This window comes from Triturus cristatus, chromosome 1_2 (assembly GCF_964204655.1).
Source record: "Triturus cristatus chromosome 1_2, aTriCri1.1, whole genome shotgun sequence".
Lineage (NCBI taxonomy): Eukaryota > Metazoa > Chordata > Amphibia > Caudata > Salamandridae > Triturus > Triturus cristatus.
Genome location: NC_140580.1, coordinates 153,560,757 through 153,586,564, shown reverse-complemented (window position 1 = coordinate 153,586,564; position 25,808 = coordinate 153,560,757). Strand labels below are relative to the sequence as shown.

Below are 25,808 nucleotides of genomic sequence, written 5' to 3'. Positions count from 1 at the left end.
TCACCGGTTGGTTGCATAGGCTCTGGCATGTGCTGGGGGATGGAGAAGCTGTCGCTTACGGTTGCGGGGGAGATAGACCAATTTGAAGAGCTATGGCAACCCTTTCTAGCGCTGCTGTCCACGGAATTCCGGGAGCTTACCTGCCCGAGGTATCTTAGGCTTCTCAGGCTGACGCCGCCGGTGACCCCGGCGGACTAGCTTACATGTGAGACGGGGACCCCCCGGGGAGGGGGGGGGGTGCGGGGCTTCCTGGTTAGGATTACTCTGATGCGGGACCATAGGACGGGGGGGGGGGGAGTGTTGTTGTTTCGTTACTGGGAGGATGGGGGATGGGAGGGGGGGGATTGTGTTCTGTTAAGGTGTTGATGGGGGGGTTTTTTATTGCTTAGATTTGGGGTGTCAGATACGCGTGCGGGGATTCCACAGCTTGTATTTCTAGCTTTCATTTACTGTGTTTTTCCCCCTGACCCACCGCGCCACCTATTGCCGACCCTCTGGAGTTGCACCCTTTTTCTTTGACTGTATTCCATGTATCCTGCCCTCCTATCCCCCTCCCCCAAGGTTTGTTTTGTCTCAATAAAAACGTTTTAAACATAAAAGGGGCTTGATAATATGCCCTTGAGAATTCCCATAGAAGCCCATGTTCCGGTGTGAACATGGACTTCTATTGGAATTGTCAAGGGCATATTATCAAGCCCATTATCGCCGCTTTGGCGGCAGTTTTCTGCCGCTAAAGTGGCGATAATTTTAACGCTGTCCTTGATAATATGCCCCAAAGAGTCTTCAAATAGAATCTGGAGACACTTACTCTTCGTATCACGGAACACAGGTGTATTAAAAATTATTATTAAAAAAACGAACTGTACTATTTCATACATTTTATTGATAACTATCAGTCCAAGCCCTTCCAAAAGATTTATTTTTTGTACGATACAATATCGATATCGAAAAAGAATGACAGATTATTACTAATACTATAAGATTAGTACTCAGTCAAATATCAGCAATATATTTTCCAGTAATGCATGATATGTAAGTGACCGTGACCAATTACTGTTGCATAAAAAAAATGATAGAACTGGAGTTTCATATCTGACCGGGCATTAATGTGAAATCATATTGAAAACACCAATTATAACAAAAAAAGGACAAGAACAGGGTAACATTAACTACCTTTGCTTTAAGTAAATAATGAAAAGAATACATTTCCAAATGCAGAGAAACTGGCTGCTATCAATAATTTTCAGCATTACAAATATGTGGTTATTTAGAGACAAAGCTATGGCTGGGTTATGGTTGTTAGAAGGTCTAGGGCGATGATAGAGTTCAGGGTTAATGTTCGTGTTGTTAATGAGGTTAGGGTGAGCATTAGGGCTGAGGCTGATGTTAGGGGTTAGATGATAATTAGGGTAATGATTAGGGTTATATTTCCCCCCTCAGACTCATTTCAAAATGTTTGCACTCAGCTTATGAAACATGTATAGGACACTACCCTTGACACTGATGTGGTGTGGCCAGGGTTTGCTCTGCACAAGAGTGTATTGGGAACATCTTTTTATGATGTGCATGTATAAAATGGCTTATGCTTATTCACAGGATTGTATATTAAGTACATTGTTTAGTTTAGGGTTAAGCTTAGTGTTTAGTTTCAGGTTAAGCTTAGTCAGAGGTGGATTGTCCATTATGGGTGGTACGGCAATACGCCACCAGCTACGCACTGCAGCTCTTTCTCAATTCATTCTGTTAGAGGTAAGGTATTATCACACCAGATTATTTGTTTTTATGTGTAGAGTGTGCTCTGTAGGAGGATGAGAAGTTTGTGGTGTATTGTGCTTGTGTGAGGGGGGTTTGTAAAAGGGCTACCATCAAATGAGCACATGTGAAGGGACATGCCGCGGACAGATCAGGCAGTGCAATATATAATTTTCTCAGTCAGCTACAACTGAGCTTGTCCATCATGCACCCCATGTTTTATCAAAGCAGTGATAAACTGGAAACATGTTTTGGGGTCACCCTTCAGTCTTATGCTTGATTCTGTTAGGGCAGATTCACAAGCAAGGGAGAAGCACTGGTTTGTGGACAGCGCGGGAGAAACAGAAACTGCCAATAATCACATGTTCAACCTGTTACTCCTGCCGCATTGTTTCCCACAGCTTTACAAGGCTTCAGAATAGACAGTAGCGGCCGGTGTTGGGAGCGCGGTGGGCGGGGTCGTGAAGGAGCAGGGTGGGGGATAGTAAACTACGGCAAACGGCTGAACAGAGGTAAGTAAACAAATAAATAAATAAAACGAATTTCATTGTGCACACTGCATTGCCAATGCGATGCAGTGCGTGCAATGAATTTGTTTTATTTATTTATTTATTTGTTTACTACCCCCACCCTACTCCACCTCCACCCCGCAGCACTCCCACCACCGCCCGCTACTGTCAGACCAGAAATACTGAGTCCACTGCCAATGACCCAGGTAACGCAGGAATGGAGTGAAGAGCCTTTGTGTATATGAATAAGCAATTAATATATGTCGGGGAATTGAAGGGTCAGACTGGTCTAATGGTACCCACATTTGAGGATTTTGGTGCATTTATATTTAGTGCATCATTAATAATGTGTTGAATATAATTTCACACTTACTTGCACATATGTACATGAATATAGTATTATTGTTTTTGAAAGAAAATTCCTATGAGATGGAAAAATATGTTTTTTTTACTCTTGTCAACTAGGCCACAATTTGGGCCCACGAGGCATGTTTTCCAAAATGGATTTCACCCATATCAATCTTGTCCTTCCCCCTTTTACTTCTTACTGTTTATTATTTCTGCAGCACAAATTCAAGTAGAGTTCATGTCAGTTTATTGTCATTGTACATGTTGTTTTTGATGAATTTCCCCGGCTCAGTCACAAACTGTAACTACATTTCAAGATCCTTCAGTTAGTTCACTGTACCCTATTCATTTATAATAAATTCATAATAGTTTGTGTTGTTCATGTTTCTAGTTTGTTCAACCCTCTCTGAATGACATTAGCATGGTTGCCTGATGGAATATAGATAATACAAATATTCTGTGGACAGAGTTTGTGGCAAAAATATTGAGGACAAAAATATCAAAAAGGTAAGTGCAAATAGGTAAGTATAAATTTACCATTCTTAACTCCACATCCACATACCTTGAAGATATATATATATATATATATATATATATATTGTCAACGTACATATATGTGCAATTAGGTATAGTAAAACCTTGCTTTCCCATAGAAACTTACCTTCACAATATTTTTGTCCTCGATATTCTTGACACTATAGTTTGTCTACACAATATTTTCAATTCAATATTTTGTCTAAACACCCATTAGCATAGAGGGGGCAGAATAAATATACATTGTTGGATCTGTCCACCTTAGGGTGGTCTTTCCCAAACGTTTTCCCTTTCTCCTCCTGTTTTTGCTGAATTTGCTTTTGTTGGCCTTAGGACTCTGCATACTTTACAACTGCTAACCAGTGCTAAAGTGTTTGTGCTCTCTCCTTTAAACATGGAAAAATTGGCTTTCACAATATTGGGATATTTAAGTCACTAGTAGAGTGGTACTGCAGGTACCCAGGGACTGTAAATTAAATGCTACAAGTGATGGGCAAAAAACGAAGGATTAAACCCAGATCTGTTGACTGTGGGTGCATTGTTCAACATTCCGTCCATCATCTGTTCTTTTTGCTCTTGTCGCCCTAAGTGGGAAAGGGGATGCCCAGACGTGGGTCCCTTGCTCACCCCACAAGATTCAAGCTAGCCGTGCTGATGAGGGCTGACACTCCGAAGCCGGTCCCAGAATGCGTGGTTCTGGTCCAGGGAGGCCCTGGGCTGCCAGTTCGGGCTGGACTATGCCCATGGGGAGCCGAGTCAAGACTGATTTGCATATCGCTGGATCTAAACTGGAATGGGAAGGCACGCAAAGAAACTATGGATTTAAACCAGATCTGTGACTTGAGGTGAATGTCTGGTTTGTTCAGCATTCCGTCCATCATCTGTTCTTTTTGCATTTGTTGCCCTAAGCGGGAACAGTATGCCCAGGCGTGGGTCCCTTGCACTCGACACCACCAGATTCAAGCCAGCCCTTCTAATGAGGGATGAAACCCCGAAGCCGGTCCCAGCATGCTTGTTTCTGGTTCAGGAAGGACCTGCCTGGCAGTTTGGACAGGACTGTTCCCACGGAGAGCAGGGGCAAGACTGATTTGCATATGGCTGGGTCTAAACTGGAATGGCGTGGCGTGCAAAAAAACGATGGATTTAACCCAGGTCTGTGACTGGGGGTGAATGTTTGATTGGTTCAGCATTCCGTCCATCATCAGCTCTTTTTGCACTAGTGAGCCTGCAGCACTCATTGTGCCACCCACTAAAGTAGCCCTTTAAAACCTGTCTCAGGCCTGCCACTGAAGCCTCTGAATGCAGTGTTTAAACTGTCATTTCAGCCTGGTAAAATAAACCTTTTGCCGGGCCTAAACATTCTTTTTTAATACATATAGGTCACCTCGAGGCTTGGCCCTAAACAGCAAATTGGGCAAGGTGCAGTGTATTCGAAAGGTTGGCCATTTATTTTTAACTTTTACATGTCCTGGTAGTGAAAAACACTTAAATTCGTTTTTCACTACTGCAAGGCCTGCCTCTCCCATAGGATAACACTGGGTTACCTTATTACATTTAACAATTGATGACTTTCAATCGGTAGCAGGTGGGAATGTCAAGTTCGGTGTCTAAAGAATTGTAATTTAAACTCCTCGTCAACAGTAATGTAGGATTTTAAGTCAAAATTCTGAAAATGTCACTTTTAGAAAGTTGCCATTTTCTGTCCTGACCATTTGGTGTCTGCAGACTGTATCCTGTATCACATGGCTAGGTGTAGCTGGTGGTTGGTCTTTGTGTATTGCTCCCAGATATTACAACAAAAGGGTAATAGGTGTTGGCAATATGGGCCATCGCTGACTTGATGGAGGGAGGAGCTGTCACGTACTGTCATGATCCTGTCAAGCATTCAAACACTAAATCAGTGATATGGTTGAAGACTTGCCAAAACCTGTTTATTTTCTTAGTAGCCTGTATATTTTCTTCAGAGCATCTTTTTTAGTTTACTCATATTTGTTTTTGCCAAGGTGTAATGAACAATAATAGTAGTACACCTTTGCCTTTACCACTGCTTGTTAATGGATCTGCTTGTTACTGGATGATAGTCACAGGCTTTTTGTCCCCTCGCAGCTCCGGTAGATGTCACCGAGAGCTGTCACCTAGAATATTCCTGAAGCCCCCTGGAGCCTTTAAATATCGACCACTCCCTGTTCTCAGTGCGGATTATTGAGAACGTGGAGCACAAGTCACAGTTGTCTGACGCCTTCCAGATCCTGTTTTGTCTGCTTGGGCAAGATGCAGGTTGGATCGTTCTTATATTATTAGGTCCCGAGTGGATTTCAGTTAAATTCAATGAAGTGCAGGTTCTTGTAATTGACATTCTTCTGTGGCACAAGTAAGAGCATGTGATTATTTAGCATTCTTACTCCTTAACCAAAGATTATTTGACATGTTTATAGTTTCCTGGAAATTCAAGTGGAGCAGCCCCTGGGCATTTTCCTATGTGTAGTGTGTAATTGAAACAAAAAAAGAATACGAACTGAAAACAGGTGTTTAGTAGAAATTATCATGCTTAGTGAAAAGCAAGAGACTTGTTATTTCTAAAACATCATTTTCCTAAAGGTAATTAACGCTCATTGACAGTAACTCAGGAAATGAAAATAGTTGCTGGGTGTAAAGCAAGAGAATTACTAATGAGAAGAACATTTATGTTAAAGGTTAAATACAATTGTTCACAAAAGAGCATGATTAATGTTGAAGTTAGTTCTTGATTCAGTGCACAATTAATATAAAACAGAAAGTCATTTGATGACACAAACTGCTACTGACTGTGCACGCTTTTGCAGCTATTTTTGTGGTGAACTTTATTTTTGAGATGAACTTTATTGTGTGGTGAACTTTGAAACATAAAGGCATATCTCATTATAGAAATAAGAGATCAATATAATACAGATGAATACAAAGATATAACCACAATCCACTCCAAGTGCAAGATACTTTTTTCTTTTCCAAGTATGTTAATTATGTACTTTTCTGAGCAATTTAGTTAAAGAGTATTAAGTAGATACTGGTGAAGCAGTACAATACTAATTGAAGATAAACGTCTTGATCCAGGTCTCCCTCCCCGCAGGTATGGGAACACATGGAAAGAAATATTGCCTTTCAGCGGAAAATGGTATAGTCCAAAGCTCTGTTTTTTATATAAAATCAGGGCCTTTTGTGGTCATATTACTGAAAATACAAGATTTGAAAAAAATATTATTGTCTACGGATGCTCGTGGAAGACAATTTCTATAGACTGGAATCTAGAGAATGCTAAAGTGATTCTGGTATTTTATTGACCTCTACTGGTCATTTTCTAACAAGAAAGTTAAATAGAGGCAGTTGCCAGAAAAATTAAAAAAAGAAAGTCCCTCAGCAGAAAGCTCTTCTGGTATTTGACTGACCTTTACTGCCCTTTTTCTATCAAGACAGTTAAATAGAGGCAGTTGAACAAGCAGAAAGCAATTTTGTTTTTTTACTGTCTTCTACTGGTCGTTTTCTATTAAGATAGTTAAATAGAGGCAGTTGAAACAGAAAAAAGTCCCTAAGCCGGAAGCAGACAAGTCCAAGGGCTGATCGCCAGAGACTACAAAGTGCATACACATATAAGTATATACTAAAGTATATAAAAGAGGTCTTGAATGCTCAACCTAAAAAGGGTTTCACACTAGTCATTTGTGCCCCTAGACAAGCTGGGACCAGGGCAGGGAGGCAGAAAATTCTAGAAACCTCTGTAGGGGGAGGACTCTAGAAGCTTCTCCCTCTTTAAAGTGGGTACCAGGTTTAAATAGTGGACCTTCAGATCCAGCTCACATCTGGACCTAGGTGCTCTGCTACAAGACGTGCTGATAATCTGCTGCCCTGCTGCCTTGCTGCCTGAGTGAGAAGGACTAGACCTGCATCATTAACCCAGGACCTCCAGAGTGACTCCGAGGGCTAGTTGGCTGGCCTCCTGATCAGAAGCTCCAACCACACTGAACCCTTCACCTGGACTCTGCTTGCTGTGAGTCCCCCTAAGTGGTGTCACGCCAGTCCTGGGCCCTTGGAAGTGGGCCTGAAGGTACTCTATTAGCCCTTGCACAGTCCCTCGCACACGTAAAAGTTCAAGAAGTGGTGCCTTCTCTATGATCAATACCACCAGTCTATTGTTTAGTACTCTACTAGCCCAACTGTGGTCCTGGCAGAACTGATGCAGCACGATGCATCGCCTCACAGCTCCGCATTGGAACTGCCATTTCACAACTCATCCCCCATGCAGGACCTTGCAGCAACCCGAAACCACTGCGCCATAACACGTCCTCAAAGCTGGACCTCGCATAGCAGTCTCGCAGCTCCTTGGAACTACTGCAGCCTGTCGCATCGGCAACACCGGTACTCGCATCGCAGCCCTGTAGCTCATCAGAACTGAGGCTGCGTGACACATTCTGGACATGGGACCACATATGCTCTACAACCAGGATTTAAGGTACTTTGTTCAGTGAGCCTAACTTGGTCCCTGTATCTGGTCCATGCTCCATTGTGGGCAGCCTGAGCTTGTGACTTTGTGCGACCGGATAACCACAGTTGGTACTATGTACTGTTAAGCACTATTTTTACCTCAACATATACAATTGCAAATTTCCAGCTCTAGTGATTGGATTGTTGTTGTTTTGGAGTCAAATAATGTATTACATTTTATGCTATTTTTCAAAATTGGTGTGGGATTTTTCTTGTGTTTTTATTTTAACTTTTTTCTGTCTAGGTGTTGCATAAATATGCTACACCTTGACTCAAAGTTAAGCCTGACTGCTTTTGTGTCAAGCTACCAGAGGGTTATATGCAGGTTAGTTTGGGGTTTGCCTGCATTTCACAATACTTTTGGTTGCTGCTTGAATAGGGTTTCACCCTCCTTAACTAGTGACCCAATTTCTCACATTGGTGTTCAGTGGTGGGTTTCAGTACTTGTGTTTGTGCAGTGCTGTACAGAGATTTAGTGTAACACAAAAGTCCCAGTATGAATAATTTTATACCAATTCAGGTATCGTAAATTCTCCTGGATTGGCCTTTTTGCTTTTGCCAAACCTACTCTCATTCTACCTGATTGTCTGTACTTGGGCCCAAACCTGCAAGAATGGAATTCATGAATCTGGAGAGTTCAAGGGGTTATGTGAGGAAACAGGACTTCTAACCAATAGGAGCGCCAGGAAGCTGGAGATTCAGAAGGCACTTAGGGCCTAGGTGGAGGCTCACCAGTTTCTGGTAACAACAGATGACCAGGATGAGGAGGGGCAGGAGGAGGGCCTGGGCACAAGCAGTTTATCTACCAAAGGCCTGTCCCCGATGAGCTGGTAAACAGGATAGCTGGGAGGGAATTTTTATAGCATATAACAAAGCTAAAAATGGAGGAAAATAACCTGGCCATGGAGGAGAAACTGAGCTTAGAGCAATTGGCTCATGAAAGGAGCCTCAAAGAGCAGGATATCAGAGCCAGATAGGCAGAATCCAGAAGCAATGGTGGCAGTGTACCTACAGTGTTCACTGGAGACAATAAGGGCTATGTTCTTAAGGATCTGGTGCCTTACTTTGTTGTGGGGCATGACATCGATAAGTAGTTTGAAACCTAAGAGGTTGCATTGGAGATGCAGGTGGTCACTGAGGAGGGTTCGGGGCCAGTCTCTGGAGGCACATACCTAGTGAGGGAAGGGAGGCCCCATTGGCCCTGGGAAAAGGGAACAGAATGAGGTATCCCGCCATGAAGGACACTTATCAGGAAGTCTGGCTTTACCCTAGAAACGTACAGCCAGAGGTTTAGGGACAGCCAGAAGCTGTCCTAGCAGTCCTGGGTGGATTTTGTGGATTTCTTTTTCAAGGCACCAGATGGTTGGGTGAAGGGCAGTGATGTGAATGATCACAAAAGGTGTACCATTGTTTACAAGAGAGCACATATCATCAATTTTCAGAGTTGCGCCAACACCTAATGGATAGTGTGCTCACTGACCCCGGGGAGCTTGCTTATGAGTCAGACCACTAGCTCAGCACCAGCGTCCACAAGAAGGTATCTGAGGGGAACTTCCAAAAGAGTGGTCTAGGATCTCACCAGAAGAAAGAGGGGGGAGACAAATTTAAATATCAGGAGTTTTCTGAAGGGCCCCAAAATAATTCCCATGGGAACAGAAACCAGTCCCAGTCTGAAACAAAGAGGAAGGGGTTCTATGATAAGCAGACATGGAGGTTTGTCCCCAGTTTACTGAGTAGTGCCAGTATCGGTATTCCAAGGGAGACACCAAACATCTGAAGAGGGCACAGCCCCCTCCGGTGGGCAGGCACTTAGGTTGGTGAGTGCAGTGCTTGGGTAAGGGGTGGTCCCAGTAAGCTTGGGGTAGAGGACAGAGGTGATCCTAGTTTACCTAGGAGATGGAGAGATGGTGCCTAAAGCCAACACACATGCCAATAACTCCAAGTATAGGCAGTGGGCAAAGGGTGGAGGCTCTGAGAGATACAGGAGCTAGTATTACTACTGTAAAATGTCATCTGGTATCCGCAGAGCAGGTCATGCTTAATACATTCCAAAAGGTCATAGTTGCAGAAAACCCTGAGAGGCTCTGCTTCCCTTTGAATGGGGCCGGTGTCTCAGCTTCTCTAAAAGTAGCTGTGAGCCCATGCCTGTGGATTGTCTGTTGGGCAATGTCCTAGACCACGCTGTTTGGAAGGAAGTGAAGCCCAGGTCACACCTGGAGTTGTTAGGCTTGCCCAAATGGGTATGTATGACCACAAGGCCCATAGCTGCCCAAGAGGGGAGTTGTAGGAAATGGGGTCAGTGGTTGAAAGGGGTAAAAACTCACTCAAACAGCAACCACAATTCTTATCAGGGTGAAACATAAGCAAACCCCAAATTAACCTGTGCTCAACCCTCTGGTAGCTTGACAAAAAAACAGTCAGGTTTAACTTAGAGGCAATGTGTGAAGTATATATGCAGCACTTCAAACAGTAATAAAGTAAAAACACAACATGAAAAAATCCCACACCAATTCGAACAATAGAGTAACATTTAATGAATTATTTGGCACCGAAACAAAAAAAAATTCTGTTAGTAGAACCATTTTGAAGATTGAGGTAAAAATAGTACTTACAAGCACAAAAAGCCAACTGTGGTTATCTGGTTGCACTTTACCGGGACAAAATTACCTTTTCAGGCCAACCGTGATGGAGGACGGATACAGGGACCAAGTTAGGCCTTCTGAACAAAGTACCTTAATACTGGGTTGAGGAGCATTGCGAGGCCCTAGCGTCAAGGATGTGCCGTGCAGTGGCGGTTCCGAGGAGCTGCGGGATTCTGCGTCAGGGATGTGTTACGCAGCGGCGGTTCGAATGCAAAGCTGCAAGGCGATGAGTCATGCTGCGTCAGTTCTGCTAAAACTACATCTGGACTGGCACAGCACCTTCAGATACCAATTCCAGGGTCCAGGACTAGGGTGGCACCACTTGTGGGATGGGACTCACAGCAGGCAGAATCCAGGTGCGCGGCTTAAGGAGGTTGAATCCTTTTCTGTTCCTAAGGCTCTTGTCAGGAGGCCAGTCAACTAAGCCTTGGAGCCACTTTGATGGTTCTGGGTTTAAGCTCAGGTCCAATCCTTCTCACTCAGGCAGTAGGGCTGAAAAGTAGCAGTCCTGCTTGCGGCAGAGCAGCACCACAGTTGTTCTTGCGAGTCATCCACAGGTATAGATATCTACTGAAGAGTTGAGTCTGAGGGTTCCCTATTTATACCTGGTGCCCACTTTGAAGCGGGAGAAGCTTCTAGAGTCCTCCCCCTTAAGAGGTGTCTGGAGTTTTCTTCCTCCTACCTTGGCGCCAGGTTGTATGGGGGCACAAACCACTAGTGTAAAACCCTTTTTGAGTGTGCTGAGGCAGAAAAGTTGTGATGTGCAAGTGTGGTATATGACCGTTCCGCCCCTGTCAAGTGAGAGATGGCCAATCCTGCCAACACCTATTCCCCCTTTGTCTCACTGTCTGGGACCAATACACAAAGACCAACTGCCAGCTATTCCTAGTAATGTGACCCAGTTTACTGGCTGCAGGCACCAAATGGTTGTGACAAGATAAGTCAATTTTCTAAAAGTGGCATTTTCAGAATTGTGACTCAGAATCCAATGTGTTCATTAAAGAGGGTTTTTAATTAGAATTCTTTAGAGACCAAACTCAACATTTCTACCCGTTTCCAATTGAAAGTTATCAATTATTAAATGTAATAAGCTCACCCAATGTTATCCCATGGGAGAGGCAGGCCTTGCAGTAGTGCAAAACAAATTTAAGAGTTTTCCTATTGTCAGGGCACATAAAAGTTAAAAATACAACTTTTTAAATACTCTGCACCCTGCCTTATGGGCTATTTAGGGTCTATCCTAGTCTTGAATTATACGTATCAAAAAGAATGGTTTATGTCTAGCAAAGAGTTTATTTGCCAGGTCTTAATGGCAATTTAAACTGCGTACACACAGGCTGCAATTACAGGCCAAAGATGTTTAAGGGCTACGTGAGTGGCACAATGAGAGCTGCAGGTCCACTATTCGAATTTAATATACAGGCCCTGGGTACATGTTGTACCACTTTACTAGGGACTTATAGTTAAATTAAATGTGCCAATTGGGTGGAAGCCAATGTTACCATGTTTTAGGGAGAGAACACAAGCACTTTAGCACTGGTAGCAGTGGTAAAGTGAGCAGAGTCCTAAGGTCAGCAAAAACAGGAGCAGTGACTCAAACATTTTAGGAGAAGACCACCCTGAGGCCTACAGGTCTAACACATGCCCCTCAGCTGAAAGTGGGGAGAACTACCCAACCTCCTGGGAGTTTTCAGCATTAAAGAGGAAGAAACTGAAGAGACCAATAGTATTTGTGTGGTCTGAGACAAGTCGGTATTCCACCATAAAGTCCATTCCCTGTTGGGGAATGGACCACCTCAATAGCGTGGGATTTTCACCCCTCGATGGATGAGCCATTTGAGGGGCCTGTGGTCTGTCTGAACCCGCAAGTGAGTCCAAAACAGGTATGGTCTCAGCTTCTTTAGTGCCCAGACCACAGCAAAGACCTCCCTTTCAAAAGCACTCAATCTCTGTTCCCGGCAAAGTAACCTCCAACTGATGAAGGCTACAGGTTGGTCAAGGCCATCTTCATTTAACTGTGCTAAGACGTTGGGGCACATTGCCTCATGAAAAGAAGGTTTAATACTGAAATCATTGAAATTGAGGGAGTGTCCTGTTGAGGTAAATTTGGGGTTGTCCAAATTGTGGTGTCCCCTGCACCAACAATAGTAAGGAGATTCTGAGGAACAGAATGTTTAGTTTTAACAGAATCTGTTGACCAAAAGCACAGGAACATCCCTATTAAACCAAAAATCATCAATTTGGAGTCTAAAAAGGAATGCTGGTGGCAATGAACAGTCTCATAAACAAAATAGTTTAATTCAAATAAAAACTGTGCCTTCAGAAGGAGCCATCAAAGCATGAGTAGTAACATGCACATATGATTGAATTTGGGGTACCTGTTATAAGTTGTGAATTAGCTTTCAATGGTGAACTGAGTTACTGTTACTCTGCTCCATTGTCTATGTCCACTGAGAACACACTGTCCTGTATTATGAGCTTACCTCAAAAGACCCACTGTACTCTCCCTCCTCAAGTGAACTGAATTCTGGCAAAGGAATCTGGAGTCCAACTTTCCCCTTTAGCCAGAAGGTTTTCTGCTTCCCTTTACCCTAAAGAAAATAGAGAAGAATAGTTAAAACAACCAACGAAGGTGACAAGAAATAATAATAATAATACATTTGTTTTACAGGCCAGGAGGGAGGCGATCAGAAAGACTGGATATACCCATCTATAGTCACCTGCTCTTGCTCTTTTGAATTACCTCATGCTTCCCCTGGCTGGATAAAATTGTGTTATGGATGGACTGAGAGGGAAGGGCATTGCTTAACTGGGCCAACTATGGAAGAAGTGCAGATTCCTTTCACTTGATCAGTTCTTCAGGGATCTGGACACTTCAACACTAGACATGTTTATTTATTTGAGGTTGAGGCGGACAATGATGCATATATGCCCAGCCTTTTTGTCCTCTGTTTTCACCATTGACACATGAATTGCTCAACTAGCACTGACATAGGAGTAATCTTGCACTTTGCAATTTATTCTGGAACGTTGGATTGAATATAGAGCGGCCTGCTCAGAAACTATATGAAGAAAACTAGGCTGCTCCCATAAATGATGTTTGCTAGACATTTTGCTGTTTACAGACTGAAAGCACATCTATGAATTACAGGCACAAATTGCTGCGTTTCAAATTCGTGACTCGAATATATGATACACCAGCCCACTTGAATAAATGTGACAGTGCTGTGAGTCCTCAATGTTGCAGATATTAATTCTAAGGAGCAGATAGTATCCATATGGCGCAGCACTGTGCGGGGTACAAGTCTATTGCACACTCCAGGCCTCGTTGGCGAAACAACAGACCTTCAGGACAATAATAAACCTATCACTGTTTTCAAATTAGCTTTGGTTACCACATTTAGACAGCCAGTGAATCAGAATCATGACCATGAACAAATTCCCTGTCGTCATTGTTCCAAGACTCCCATCAGTCACTGATGGTTCTGGGATGGAACGCCTCTTTACGCTACTCCAGATGTTCAGTTAAACTGGACGTGTCCTTGTGTGGTGGGTAGAAAGCTGTAGGACACACAGCACAGGCTGTATCAGTTATGGGAAGAAGAGGAGTGTGTAGGCAGCCTGTGAGCAGAAAGATGAGACTCCCTCTGCAGCAGCACCTTCTTTAACACATCCTAGCAGCAGAGGGACCGAGTGACAAGGAAGAAGTGCCAAGCACCAGGAGCCTTTGTCTTGGAGAAAGTTGTTTCCATTTATGTATGGTTGGCGCTAAACACATGACATTGCAACTGTGTTGGCACCTCTGAGCCTTCACTGCACAGTGCAGAGGCGGCTGGAGCATTTAAAGGCATTGATGAGGTTGTCCTTTATAAGCTTTCATGAAAGTACCTGTGAAGTGTGAATTTGAAGTTTCCCAGTTATTGTATTTTTTATTATTTTTTCTACTCCAATCTAAAAATCAGCCAATGCGTTTCGTTCCGAAGAAGTTTTTCAAGGCATTGTTTGAATAGGCCAAAAATCTTCCATCATAACAGATACATTGTTCTTCATTCTCATTGTTCAATTTTCTTAGTTCTTTCCTAACAGAATGACCTGTAATGTATGATCGGTCCGCAAAGATATGTGATAGAATATCTATCCAATATCCGTTGGTGGTTTCCTAATGTCAGAGGGTTGCGTCTCATGCAGACCTTTGGAAAACACCACTTGATATAGGATCGATACTTCATCACATATCTTTGGATTTTTAGATTGGAGTGAGATACAAAACAGATTTGGAAATTTGAAATTTCATGTGTGGCGATCCTCTTCTTTTTGGTCTTTGGACCATGATTATATGAATTCTGACTTGAATTTGGATATTGATCGGAATCAGAAGAAACACTAATAATTGGAGTGATTTCTCAAACATAAGAAAAGCAATTAGCATGTTACAAGTTAACAGTGCTGTAGTAGCATCAACTCACTTGGCCACATTACATGACAAAAGTATGTGGTTGAACTGTCACCCTTGCGTCACACGAATTCTGGATGGAACTAGGAGGGCTCTTCAGGTACCTAGTGGAGCTTCACATTATGAAGATGGCATGCAGAAAGTCCATGTTTGTGTGCAATATATACATCACCATAACAGAAAAACTGAAATCACAATTACTGTACCAAGTTAGCCAGCAATCCACACGGGAACCAGTCGAAGCATCTCAAACCCAGACAACACTCATCACACTAAGACCCCGCGATGGGCACACCGAATCGGAGCGCATTTAAACCAGGGTCGCCCTGTAGCAGTTCCTGCATGTGAGCACAACCCCAGGTTAATTTAGGGGAGATAATAACCCCCCTCCCCACATCCACAGCCGTAGGCCGTCAGATCACCATGCAAACTTGTATAGAGGACCTACTTCCCCCCAACACCCCAGTTCAACACCCAGATTACCAGTTAGAGATACAGGCCAGCAGTTTGGTATCAACACTAGCTGACACACGATATAGCCCAATCGAGGGGACAGAAAATCATGACTCCCAATGACACCAAAGATAGGCGTAGCTCCCACACCAGAGTACATGTTTATAGGCACCCTACCGAAGACACACAAACAATGTAGATCACCTCAATATGCACGTACTCCTGGGTCTGTAATGATGATCAGCGGCAATTATGTATGAAGATCACTACCAATGTATAATCAACTGACAAACCCATGCCAATCTATCTAAGCATGTAATTCACGTATGAACCTGTGCTTCTCTGTATCTAAATTGGTAAAATCTAATAAACAAATTTAAAAAAAAAAAGAAAAACAGAAATTTCGAGCACCGGAACGTAGCCTAAGAAGGAGTATCTTCATGTCAGCTCTCATTCAACATAAAAACTCATCCTGGAGTTTTTGGGGGTATTATTTGCTGCAAAGTCCTCCCTGCTACTATTCTTGCACGTACTCTATCCATTCACTTTTCCTCATGCAGTCTCAGGGTACTTGCATCCCCAGCTTCAGATGTTCATGTTATCAACCACAGTCGATAGTTGATATCCCCTCCTGAAAAAAAACATCAGGGACTGAGGAGCTCAAGTGGCAGTTTGTGGGAGAAATGTTTTAATGTATTTACTGTAGTTGTTAAAGACAAGTTCAATCAACATCAGTGTTTAATTTGTGCCGGTGCTTTCCGGTGCTTAGCACCAGCACCTAATTATCAGGGCCGGGTCTTCGCTACGGGACTTGGCAAGTTGGCAGTGGCACAGAGTGTTACTGTTGAACTTGTGTTCAACTACTTCTCATCCACAGACTCCGTAGTACTGTCTTCTGCCTGCTCGTCGACGTTGTCCGTCTCCTGACCCGAGTTCCGAGTCATGAGTCAGTCTGTCTGACTTCTTATCAGTGATCTCTATGTTTGATGCAGTGGCACTGGCAGCCCTTAGTTCAGTGTTTCCGGCCCAGTGGGCAGGACACTGAGTTGGGCTGATTTTGGTTCTCTGCAGGGGTTGGGGCTCTGCGTGGCAGCAGGCAGCGTGCGCAGAGTTTTTCCAGACTGATGATTGGGCACGCATTCCCCATATTCCCCTCATTGCCACGCCCCAGCACGGCCGCATCCGACCACCGAGACATCGTGGTTCAAACGGCCGTTCACTGTCTTCAAGTTTGAGCGCAACCCTGCGGACAATGGCGTTGAGTAGCAGCCAGTACTGGTAACAGCTGCACCAGGTGAGACAGGGCCTGGTAGGCCTAATCAGTTAAGATAATAAAGATTTGCAAGTGCGCAGCAGCCTAAGGCAGTGCATAGAGTCCCGAGTGAGTCACTCAGTCCCACGTCCCACTCAATGTGTACTGTCTGGTCCCATCCCACTCACTCCCAGCAAGGTGTGTTGCGGACGCGCCTGTGAGCCTCAGCCTGGCCTGCCCTGTCTGATCCAAGAGGAGACAGATCTCAAATCAAATCGGACTATTCTATATATGTTAATGGTGTGGCGGCCGTTAGTTCGGTGTTGCCGGCCCGGGCTCAGGCTGGATTTGGTTCTACAAATCTGCGGGGGAGGGGGATCACTCTTAACTAAACTAGAATCCAGAGGAGGCTCGAATTGGTAGCAGATGCTTCTGGAAGCGCACCGCTTGCACTTTCTTGGTGCGGCTGTCGGCATTCTAGGACCTCAAGCCTTTGTTAAAGAATTTCAACCTCCAATCTGTCCTAGGCCCACAAGCTGCGGCTGCCCCAGTCATAAGTTTGGCTCAGGGTAAGTGTTGCTGGTTCACTTGATGCTCGGCATTTTCTTATTTTTTTTTCATCATGCATTGTTTTCCTGCTTTTCAAATAACGTTAATCATGAAGCAGATTAAAGAATACTTTAGCGATTGTTGCAGGCTATTCTCACTCTGTTTCGTCTGCCCTGACAAAGTAATTTTGTTTTTTAGCACCAACATGTTTATCGTATATCATAAAGGGAGTGCTACCCTTTGCAAAGGTAACTCTGCAATCCAAAACTTTTCATTTTGGCGGGTACACGTACACCAAAACGTTTATTCAGGCACATAGATTGTATGCTAACCTGACGTGATATTTATTCTCCTATGGGTCAGTGAAGTGAAAGTCAAACATTGCAGAGCAGAAAAAAGAGGGGAACACATAATCTGATATTCAAAATGGTGTAATTCCGGTGGCGATAATCTTCCGAAACTCAGGGGTCAAATCGATGGACATCAGAATTCTTCACACAAGTGGGTGTGGCATAGAACTTTCTAGAGGTGCGACAGGCTGGGTTGGTAAATCGAGTGAGAGAGATAGGTGATGGATGATCTATTTTTGGAGACACTGATGTGGATAGACGTGATGATGGGGCTTTATCTTTCAGTCAGTTCTGAGGTTGGGAGGAATTACACATAGATTGATTACTTATGGACAAGCAATTGTGGTTTGCTGTCCTACTCGTCCACTAAGCTCCTTTTTCATTACACTGTTATTAGGAAGGGGGTATAGGTTGTTGATAATTGGAAGGACAGACCGGGGGGGGGGGTATTGAGTCAACTGACGTAGGGCCTTGAAGGGCTTCGGGTTCATTCAGCACATCCGGCCACTGGGAGGCAAAGTTCACTCCATCAGCTAGTATGCGCCGCCGCCTCTAAGTTCGGCATCTTCCACTGGCTTCTGTCTTGAACATTGTACCATTAATGCCCGCATTTCAGGAGGTCACTGGCACATCAAGGGTGTCATGGGTTAGCAAAAGGCTAGCTTCAGTGGGGTTGGTTGGACCTGTTACACTCCTTGGACTATTTACCGCCACACCTGCTGCACTAATGATAATGGCACCCCAAGCCTCCCTCCTCAGGGCATTTAATTCCTTAAAACTGTTGGGCCCTGTACCCTCCCTGTCTTAGAACTCTGGCCCACTTTGCATTAGTGTTTTTATGGGTGCCATGGACCCTAATGGAAGCAAGCAAAATGGCTCCTGTATCCCCTCTTTGGTAGTAAAACAGCCACAAGTGGCGTGCATTGGTGCTATCACAACACTGGCGTCTGGCCCCACTGACACTAACGTAGAATCAGGGACTAGGGCTGTGCCTCTGAGCCTCTTGTACTTTGTCTGGTGCTTTTATTGGGCCGGACCCTTCCCACAAAGGAGCCAGAAAGCCCCTTTGCAGTTCAGCTGCTTCTTTTACTTAGCACTGATTTTGTATTGAAAAATGGTAACGTGATTTCCTTTGTTCATTTAACGTTTGGATTGTTCTACATTGTTCTGATTGTATATCAATGATCAGATGCAGCGCAGAGATGAACAACAATGATTTACACAGTTCAGAATCTTGTTTCTGTCTGTGGACCCTACTTCCGTGGTTCCGAAAGCTGGCTGTTAAGTGGCATTGGCGAAGAAAACCCGAGTGATACAGATAGAATGAATATTACAATAAAAACGATATACTCTCAGAATTGATGGGTTTGGATTTAACTGTCTGTAGGTCATAAATGAGCACGCCCGCTTGGCCTATTATAGGGTTTGTCGGTGTTTATTACAAACCTGTGTATTGACCTTTTAACTTTGAAGCATCCAGCACACATTTCTTCCCTTAACTTTAGAGTCGAACTGATGTCTTCAAAATGCCAAGGCTTGTTTTCCAATGCGTGCTCTGTCTGAACTCCAAGCTGATTTTTTTCAGCTTGATTGAGCTTATAATTAACAAGCCACATGCATGCAAATGGGATTCAAAGTGCACTGATGCAATAATGTTTTCTGATCATAGCACTGTTATTTCTTTCATTTTTAAGTCACAGAGGAATTGCTCAGATTTGTGATCATAGGACAAAATGGATGCGAACCTGCTTCTCTCGTGGTCGCATGACTGGTGCGGCGCCTACTCGGTTACCTCTCGGAATACTTTGCAGTTTTCTCTCCCAGTGCCGCCTCTTCCATCAAACCCAGTAGCACGGGTCACGGCGCTCCTGATTTTGGCCATGTGTGTTGTTTTAGAGGGTATCCAGGCCCATGGGCAGGTGTGAGGTACTTGAGATGCTTATGTGGAGAACTAGGTCTTCAGCTTCTTGCGGACCTCAAGAAGTGAGGAGGTAGCTCTAATGTGTTTAGGCTTGTGGATGTGGCTGGAGCCAATAAAGGAAGTGGGTGAGGCCACTGGAGGTTGTGGGCGGAGCCGAGGAAGTGGATGTGGCCTCCTAAAAAAAATGTGAGCACCTGCACTTCATATTTTACAAATTAAGCACTGATCAACATGCTCTCGTTCAAAGCACTTGAGGGTGTGGAAGAAATTGGGGGGTCATTTAGCATTAAGATATTCTTATGCATCACAGGCTGTTCTGAATGAAAGACTTAAGGAGAATGGGTTAGGTGTGGCCCATAAAAAACGGTTGTGCACACAACGTATAAAAGATCTCGAAGCTTTCCTCTGTTTCAGACCTTTATTTGGATGGTTCCTCTTTCCAGCAAGTCATATCCACCAGCAGCTTGTAGTGCCCTTGCCGTGGTCTCCGAGACATGGATCCGAAGTGCTGGAGGAAGAAAAATATTCATCAACTAACAGTACTCAACATATCCTCACTTTACAGCTACATAAGTATGTTAGTAGAAACTCAAGTTTTTCCATGAGCATTTTTACTAGTCTGGCTCATGCCCCCTCCTCCTCCCCTCGACTGCACAGTTAAAAACTCTAGGGGACTTCACTGAACAGATTTAAGAAAGCAAAAGTTCAAATGACAGCGCATCTTGATCTAACACATGTGCTCCCATAAACGCTTAGTAACAGCTGGAATGCTATACTTTTTCTGTTATACATAAGCCACAATTAACGCATAGTGCATACAATAAAAAATTGGAGAGGAGAAAGAGAGGAAAACCCTGCTCACACAGGTATACTTTCAACTCACTGAAAGTGAGCCGCGTGCTTATTTTCAAGTTTACATCCGTGATTCATAACCATTTCAAATGTATTGTGTGTTTTCAAATTCAGTATTCAGACCCTCACTATGTGAACTGAAGAACAGAATCCCGGGGTAAAGTGTTAGCATCAAGCCCAGCGAAGATATCATGTCAGATTAAACCGACACTACCTGATGACTACAGCTTTTACAAAGCTTCTTAGACCTCTCCAACGCAATTTCTCTGAACAGTCATGCAGTCCTTCCAAAGTCATGCAGTCCTTAGGCTTAGCCTGGGCCTCCCAATAAAATCTTTAGCCTGGGCCAGCGAACCCAGACTTCTGGAGAGGATGAAGCTCTTTAAAAGTTGCAAAAAGAGACCCGATAAGAGACATTGCCTAGAGCATGCAACAACATTCCACTGTTGTGTGTTTCTTGCATGGCCCATTGTTGTTTTCGCCTACGTTAGCCTAATTGTGCACTATGTAGGTCGTTTTTATTTTGCACACGTTACTATAGCCTTATAGCCCGCAGTAGCGGGCTATAGCGGCTATTAAAGGCCCGCTGCATCGTTAAAGACCCGAGCCAAAGGCGAGGGACTTTAACAAAGCAGCAGTACTTTAATAGCCGGTATAGCCCTGCTACGAAGGGCTATAAGGCTATTAGAACATTCTGCCACTAGAGGGCGGAATGTTCTAACAAATAAAACAAATCCTTCAGGGAGCGCGAGGGGATTCAAATCCCCTCAGGCTTCCTGAAGCCTTTGTTCACAGCCAGAGCTGTGAACAAAGAAACATTGGAATGTTATACCAGCCATTATAAGCCCGGAGCTACTCCATTTTTTTCAATGGAGCTTCCAACATTCCAATGTTCTGATACATAACACGCTTGCCTTTGTACCACATTGTATTTTCACACAGAACTTGCCCATGTTTTTGTATTTTATTATTTTCCTGGGATTTAGTCTGAGAACCTTAGACATGGTCAAACAACATTGCCCATTGTTATCCTCTCTGGTCAGACACTAGCACCTAGACATAACAAGAGAATGCAGCTACTCTTTGTGAGCACACATATTTTGTCATATAACTGAGGACAGGGGTTCTGAAAAGATACACACTGAGCAAAGGTCCTGAAGCAAGAGTGCTGCATCCGCTCACTTGTACAACATCCATCTATATATGCACTGATATGGGCATAATATATAATCATTTAGCTTCAGTAGACAGGGAGGGGGGTTGGCTAATCTGTCTTATAACATGACAGGACTTTTTATGGTGCATGGCAAGTTAACCATGCTAATGATATTTTTGATAGGTATTTGTTGTCTAATTGTGGTGCAAATACTGCATCTTAGAGCACAATAGTTTAAATAATCATTGTAAACTTCCTTTGTGTCTCTTGTTTATCTTATTGTTTATCTTACTGTGGACAAATACAAGTGAGAGAGCGAAAGAGTGTCCTGTTACCGTGATCCCTGAGAGAGTCGAGAGTGTTGTGTTCTGGGGTGCCAACTCATTTGTTTCTCTGGAAAGTTTAGAAGAGCAAGTGAGGCACTATAGCTGGTCGGACTTGGGCTCATAGATGCTGAGGTGGTATGACGACTCAGTCCCTACATGCTGATGTTTTATGGTCCCAAGCATAGTTCTATTCCTGAGTAGAGTCCCTGCAACACCACAGAACATGTCCCCCTCAGCCTTACTCTCTCTGTCTTTAAAATCCTTGTTTATGTGTTGTAGCTTTATACACCTAGTAATTCCTCTACTGTCCACCCTGCGAGTGCAAAGTGGAAATCTCCCTTAGTGTACTTTGCAAACAGTAAAATTTAAGTTGCATTTCAGGTGTTATTTTGTATTGGTATATGTAAAACTCTACTTACCCCATGCAAGTTAAACAGTGCCTAGGAACAGTTACGAGAAGAGGTTCAAAGGTGTAGCTAGGGTTAATGGTATTTGGGTTGATGCAGGGTCAGTAGCCATATGGTATAAATAGGGGTATAATTACTAGGGTGTGGGCAGGGTAGAGGTATGGTTAGCAATATAATTAAGGATCGAGATACAAGGGTATAAGCAGAAACCAAAGATACTAGATTATTGATAAGTAAAAATAGCAGGGAGAAGGGGGGACCAGCCAAAGGGGATTTGGGGGGCAGCTAACCTGAGGGAGGTCCGCCCCCTGGGCATTTTGGGAAATTTGCAGTCGTACAACTGCTCGGGAGTTTGGGCTTGTTTTGGGCTACTTTTGTAGCGCATGGGTATACAGCCGGGCAGTTTGTGCACCAGACAACATTTTGTCAGGTGACATGGTGGCTGGTAGCTGTAGCAGTTTTTCTAGTCAGTAGGAATTAGTATTAGTAGTTAGATTGGTTTTCGCAGTTTAGTGTAGTGTAGTCGCATTCCAGACTGTACTTACTATGACGGTGGCAGCCGGAGTATCCCAGAAGGAGTTGGTGGCACAGGCTGTAAAACTCCTAACGGTGGCAGGGCACCTCGATTTGCTGACGGAGAAGGTGCCATATTCCAGAGGTCGCCCTGTCAGGAAATAGGCGGTGGGGTCATGGCCATGGTGTTTGCCTGTTCACCTCCAAACCAGACCCCCAAAATCAATGCTTGTGGCCAGGTGAGCAGATGGAGCCACTCTTGCACAAGGAGAGCAGCTCTGGGAAGGGAGCGGGCAAGTGTGGGCTGTGTCATGACTCTGCGTGCCGTGGATCATGCCAAGGGCGCGATAGGCCACCAGGCAAGGTGTGGTCCCTCACAGGAGAAGGAAATTTGTTGTGGAGCCTCCAGTTAGTCAAAGGAGGCCTTGCGCTTGGTAACTAGCATTTGCAATGCGACGGTCTCGCCTTTGGGACCTTTTATGTATTCAGCTATGCAGCACATTAGCCTGGATGCTGAAACATCTACTGTTCTTTAACATGGAGGGAAAGTAAGCATCAACCTGCATGACACACCAGGTATGGGAACACATGGAGAGAAATATTGCCTTTCAGCGGGAAATGGTATAGTCCAAAGCTCTGTTTTTAATATAAAATCAGGGCCTTCGAGGGTCATATTACTGAAAATGCAGGATTTGAAGACAATTTCTATGGACTGGAATTTAGAAAATGCTAAAGTGATTCCGGTATTTTACTGACCACTGCTGGTCGTTTTCTATGAAGACAGTTAAATAGAGGCAGTTGAACCGAAAAAAAGTCCCTAAGCAGAAGCAGACAAGTCCTAGGGCTGATCTCCAGAGCCCACAAAGTACATACACATATAGGTATATACTAAAGTATATAAGTATATACTAAAGTATATACAAGAGGTCTCGAATGCTCGACCTAAAAAGGGGTGTTTCGCTGTGAAAGTTCACACAGCCCTGCAGATGGAGAGGGGGAAGTTGGGGAATGCAGGTGGAGGCAGGGACAAGCCGGATAGGCAACCACGAGGTGCGGGTGCGGTGGGAGCGGCGAGGGGAGGATGAAACCGCAGATTTTGGTTCTGGCAGCGGGGGGTTGGTTGGCTCAAATGAAGCCATGATTTTAGGAAGTTATACGAGGAACTTCTGAAGGAGGACCAACACCATAGAGTGTATGAACAAAAGCAGGGTCTTTCCATGAGTCAGGCTGGGAAGTCGAATTCTACAAACTGGAGTAGTTCCACCTGGGTAGATAGGGGGCCAGAGGGAGTGCAAGATGGCAGTAGCAGGCGGGGAGGGGACCACAACATTTAAGGACTTGGCAGCAAGTGGAGTGCATTGGCCTTCCGAGCCAATTCATGAGGCAAGGGAGGGAACCAATAGCAAAGGTTTATCATCAGTGCTGTCTGCAGCCCTACTGAAATGAAGCGAGGACAAAGTTGAGGGGTCAGGGTTAGAACTGTTAGAAGCCTTTAGGCCCTGAGGTGGGAGTATGTCAGGTGCCTTGTCTGTGAAAACCCCAATTAAAATATATGGCAAGGTGGGCATCACAAACATTAGGAGCCAGCCACATAAAGGTGTAGCCAGGTGATCTGCAGCCAAGGGCCTTTTAGCCACCGGGTCGGAGTGTGAGTTGTTTGGCAGTGCCACAGAGGGAACAGGGCAGGGGGTGTAGCTAAGTAGCAATTACACCAGCACACCAGGCCTCTTTTCTTCTTTCTTGCAGGTTGACGGGGGGCTGACTCGGGGGAGCTTCGTGTGGAAAACTGGCCCAGAGGAGAAGAGAAGGAACTGCCCCGGGCGGCTAGCTGGACATCGGCATGAGATGGGGCAATCTCCTCCCTAGTTTGAAAAGGCTCAGAGCAAGGGGAAGATGCCCAGATATTTCTTATTCACTTAGGCGAGAATGACTTAAGAGTGCAGGTGGGTTTGGCATGGATAAAGTGCATGAAAGCAGATTTGAGAAAGATCCACAGGTTATGGGCTGGCTTCCACCTGATATGGACTGAGTTTGTATCCAGGAGGGTGTGGAGGAGTACCGTAAAGCCTGCAGCTACAGACAGAGGTAGGAGTAAGCTGATTCAGGAGATGTGTTTTTTCTGTAGGGACCTCGGGATGAGTAGGATAGAGCATTCAGACCTCCGTTATGACAGCGTGGAGTTCTTCCACGCGGACAAATTCCATTTGTCATTAATTGGCATGGAGCTTTACTTGTTGCAGATGAAGCTGGTTCTGGTGCTGAATTTCAGTTAAGCGAGCAGCCCACCTTGTGGGAGGGAGCACGGTTTGATTCTGCCCTCCTTTTTAGGTCTCGCCTAGCTATTGCGTAGCAATCGCTATGCGAGACTCTAGTAAGAGGGGCTCCCAAAAGTGGATTGCATGGCGAGCACGCGCACAATCACGTGCATCGTGCCGCCATGCAATCCATTTGGGGAAGCGCTTCAGCCCACTGGCGCCCTCGACATCAAACTTCAAAGGGTCCGCTCCCCCGCCTGGAATGCGCTCGCCCACCCCGCCAAGCGTGCGCGCCACGCTCCGCCACGTCACAAATTTGCTTTCACTTTTTCTTTATTTGCGTATCCATCCTTCTCATTCGTCCTTACATTATCCCTCTCGAGCCTCTTTCGCTTTCCTGATTTCACACCTCCCCCTCCTTTCATTTCCGTTCACTCTTTCTTCCGTGCCTTCTCTTGCCCACTATTCTCCTCTGTCGTCTTCCGCTACTCTTTCTTCCTCTCTTTCTCCATATCATTGTCTAAACTCATTCCCGCGTTATGTGTCCCAATCCATCTATCCGCCCCATCCCTTTATCTCACGTCCATCGCACTGTAAATACGTCCATACCTGTACAACATCACGAGCTGCACGATGAAAAGAATCCCCCAAAGTTTTTTTTTATTAAAGTGCATCACATTTAATGTTTAGACCATGAGCAAAGTGTTTTCTCGTGTGTTTCTCAACAGACTCTAAAAACAGGTGGTGGGAGGCGAGGTACACTGCCTTATTAAAATGCATTCGAAACACATGGACATGAGCTGTTACAGTGGCACCGACACATGCACCTGCAACGGACCCGTCTCCTAATTTACATAGCGCACACAGGGTTCAAATCTTTCTCTTGGCGCCCCAGCCATAATTGTTAAGGGTAGCACAACACTAACAGGTCTTCAATATTCCTTATTCACAAACTGGACAGATCTCATTAAAGTTAGACACAGCCTGATCTCCAACTGAACCTGGGGCAACAGAAAGTAGT

The 25,808-nt window shown here is 44.5% G+C and overlaps 1 protein-coding gene across 1 annotated transcript in view; it reads right to left on the bottom strand.

Moving 5' to 3' along the window:
- The window catches only part of LOC146866994 (guanylate cyclase 2G-like), a 161,059-nt gene that overhangs the window by 62,760 nt on the left and 72,491 nt on the right, over nucleotides 1-25,808 (bottom strand). Inside the window, exons 11-12 of the mRNA XM_085618922.1 lie at nucleotides 19,695-19,786; nucleotides 12,784-12,891 (exon numbers count right to left, since the gene is read on the bottom strand). Coding sequence (XP_085475048.1) covers nucleotides 12,784-12,891; nucleotides 19,695-19,786 — 200 coding nt within the window. The remainder of the gene's footprint in view (nucleotides 1-12,783; nucleotides 12,892-19,694; nucleotides 19,787-25,808) is intronic.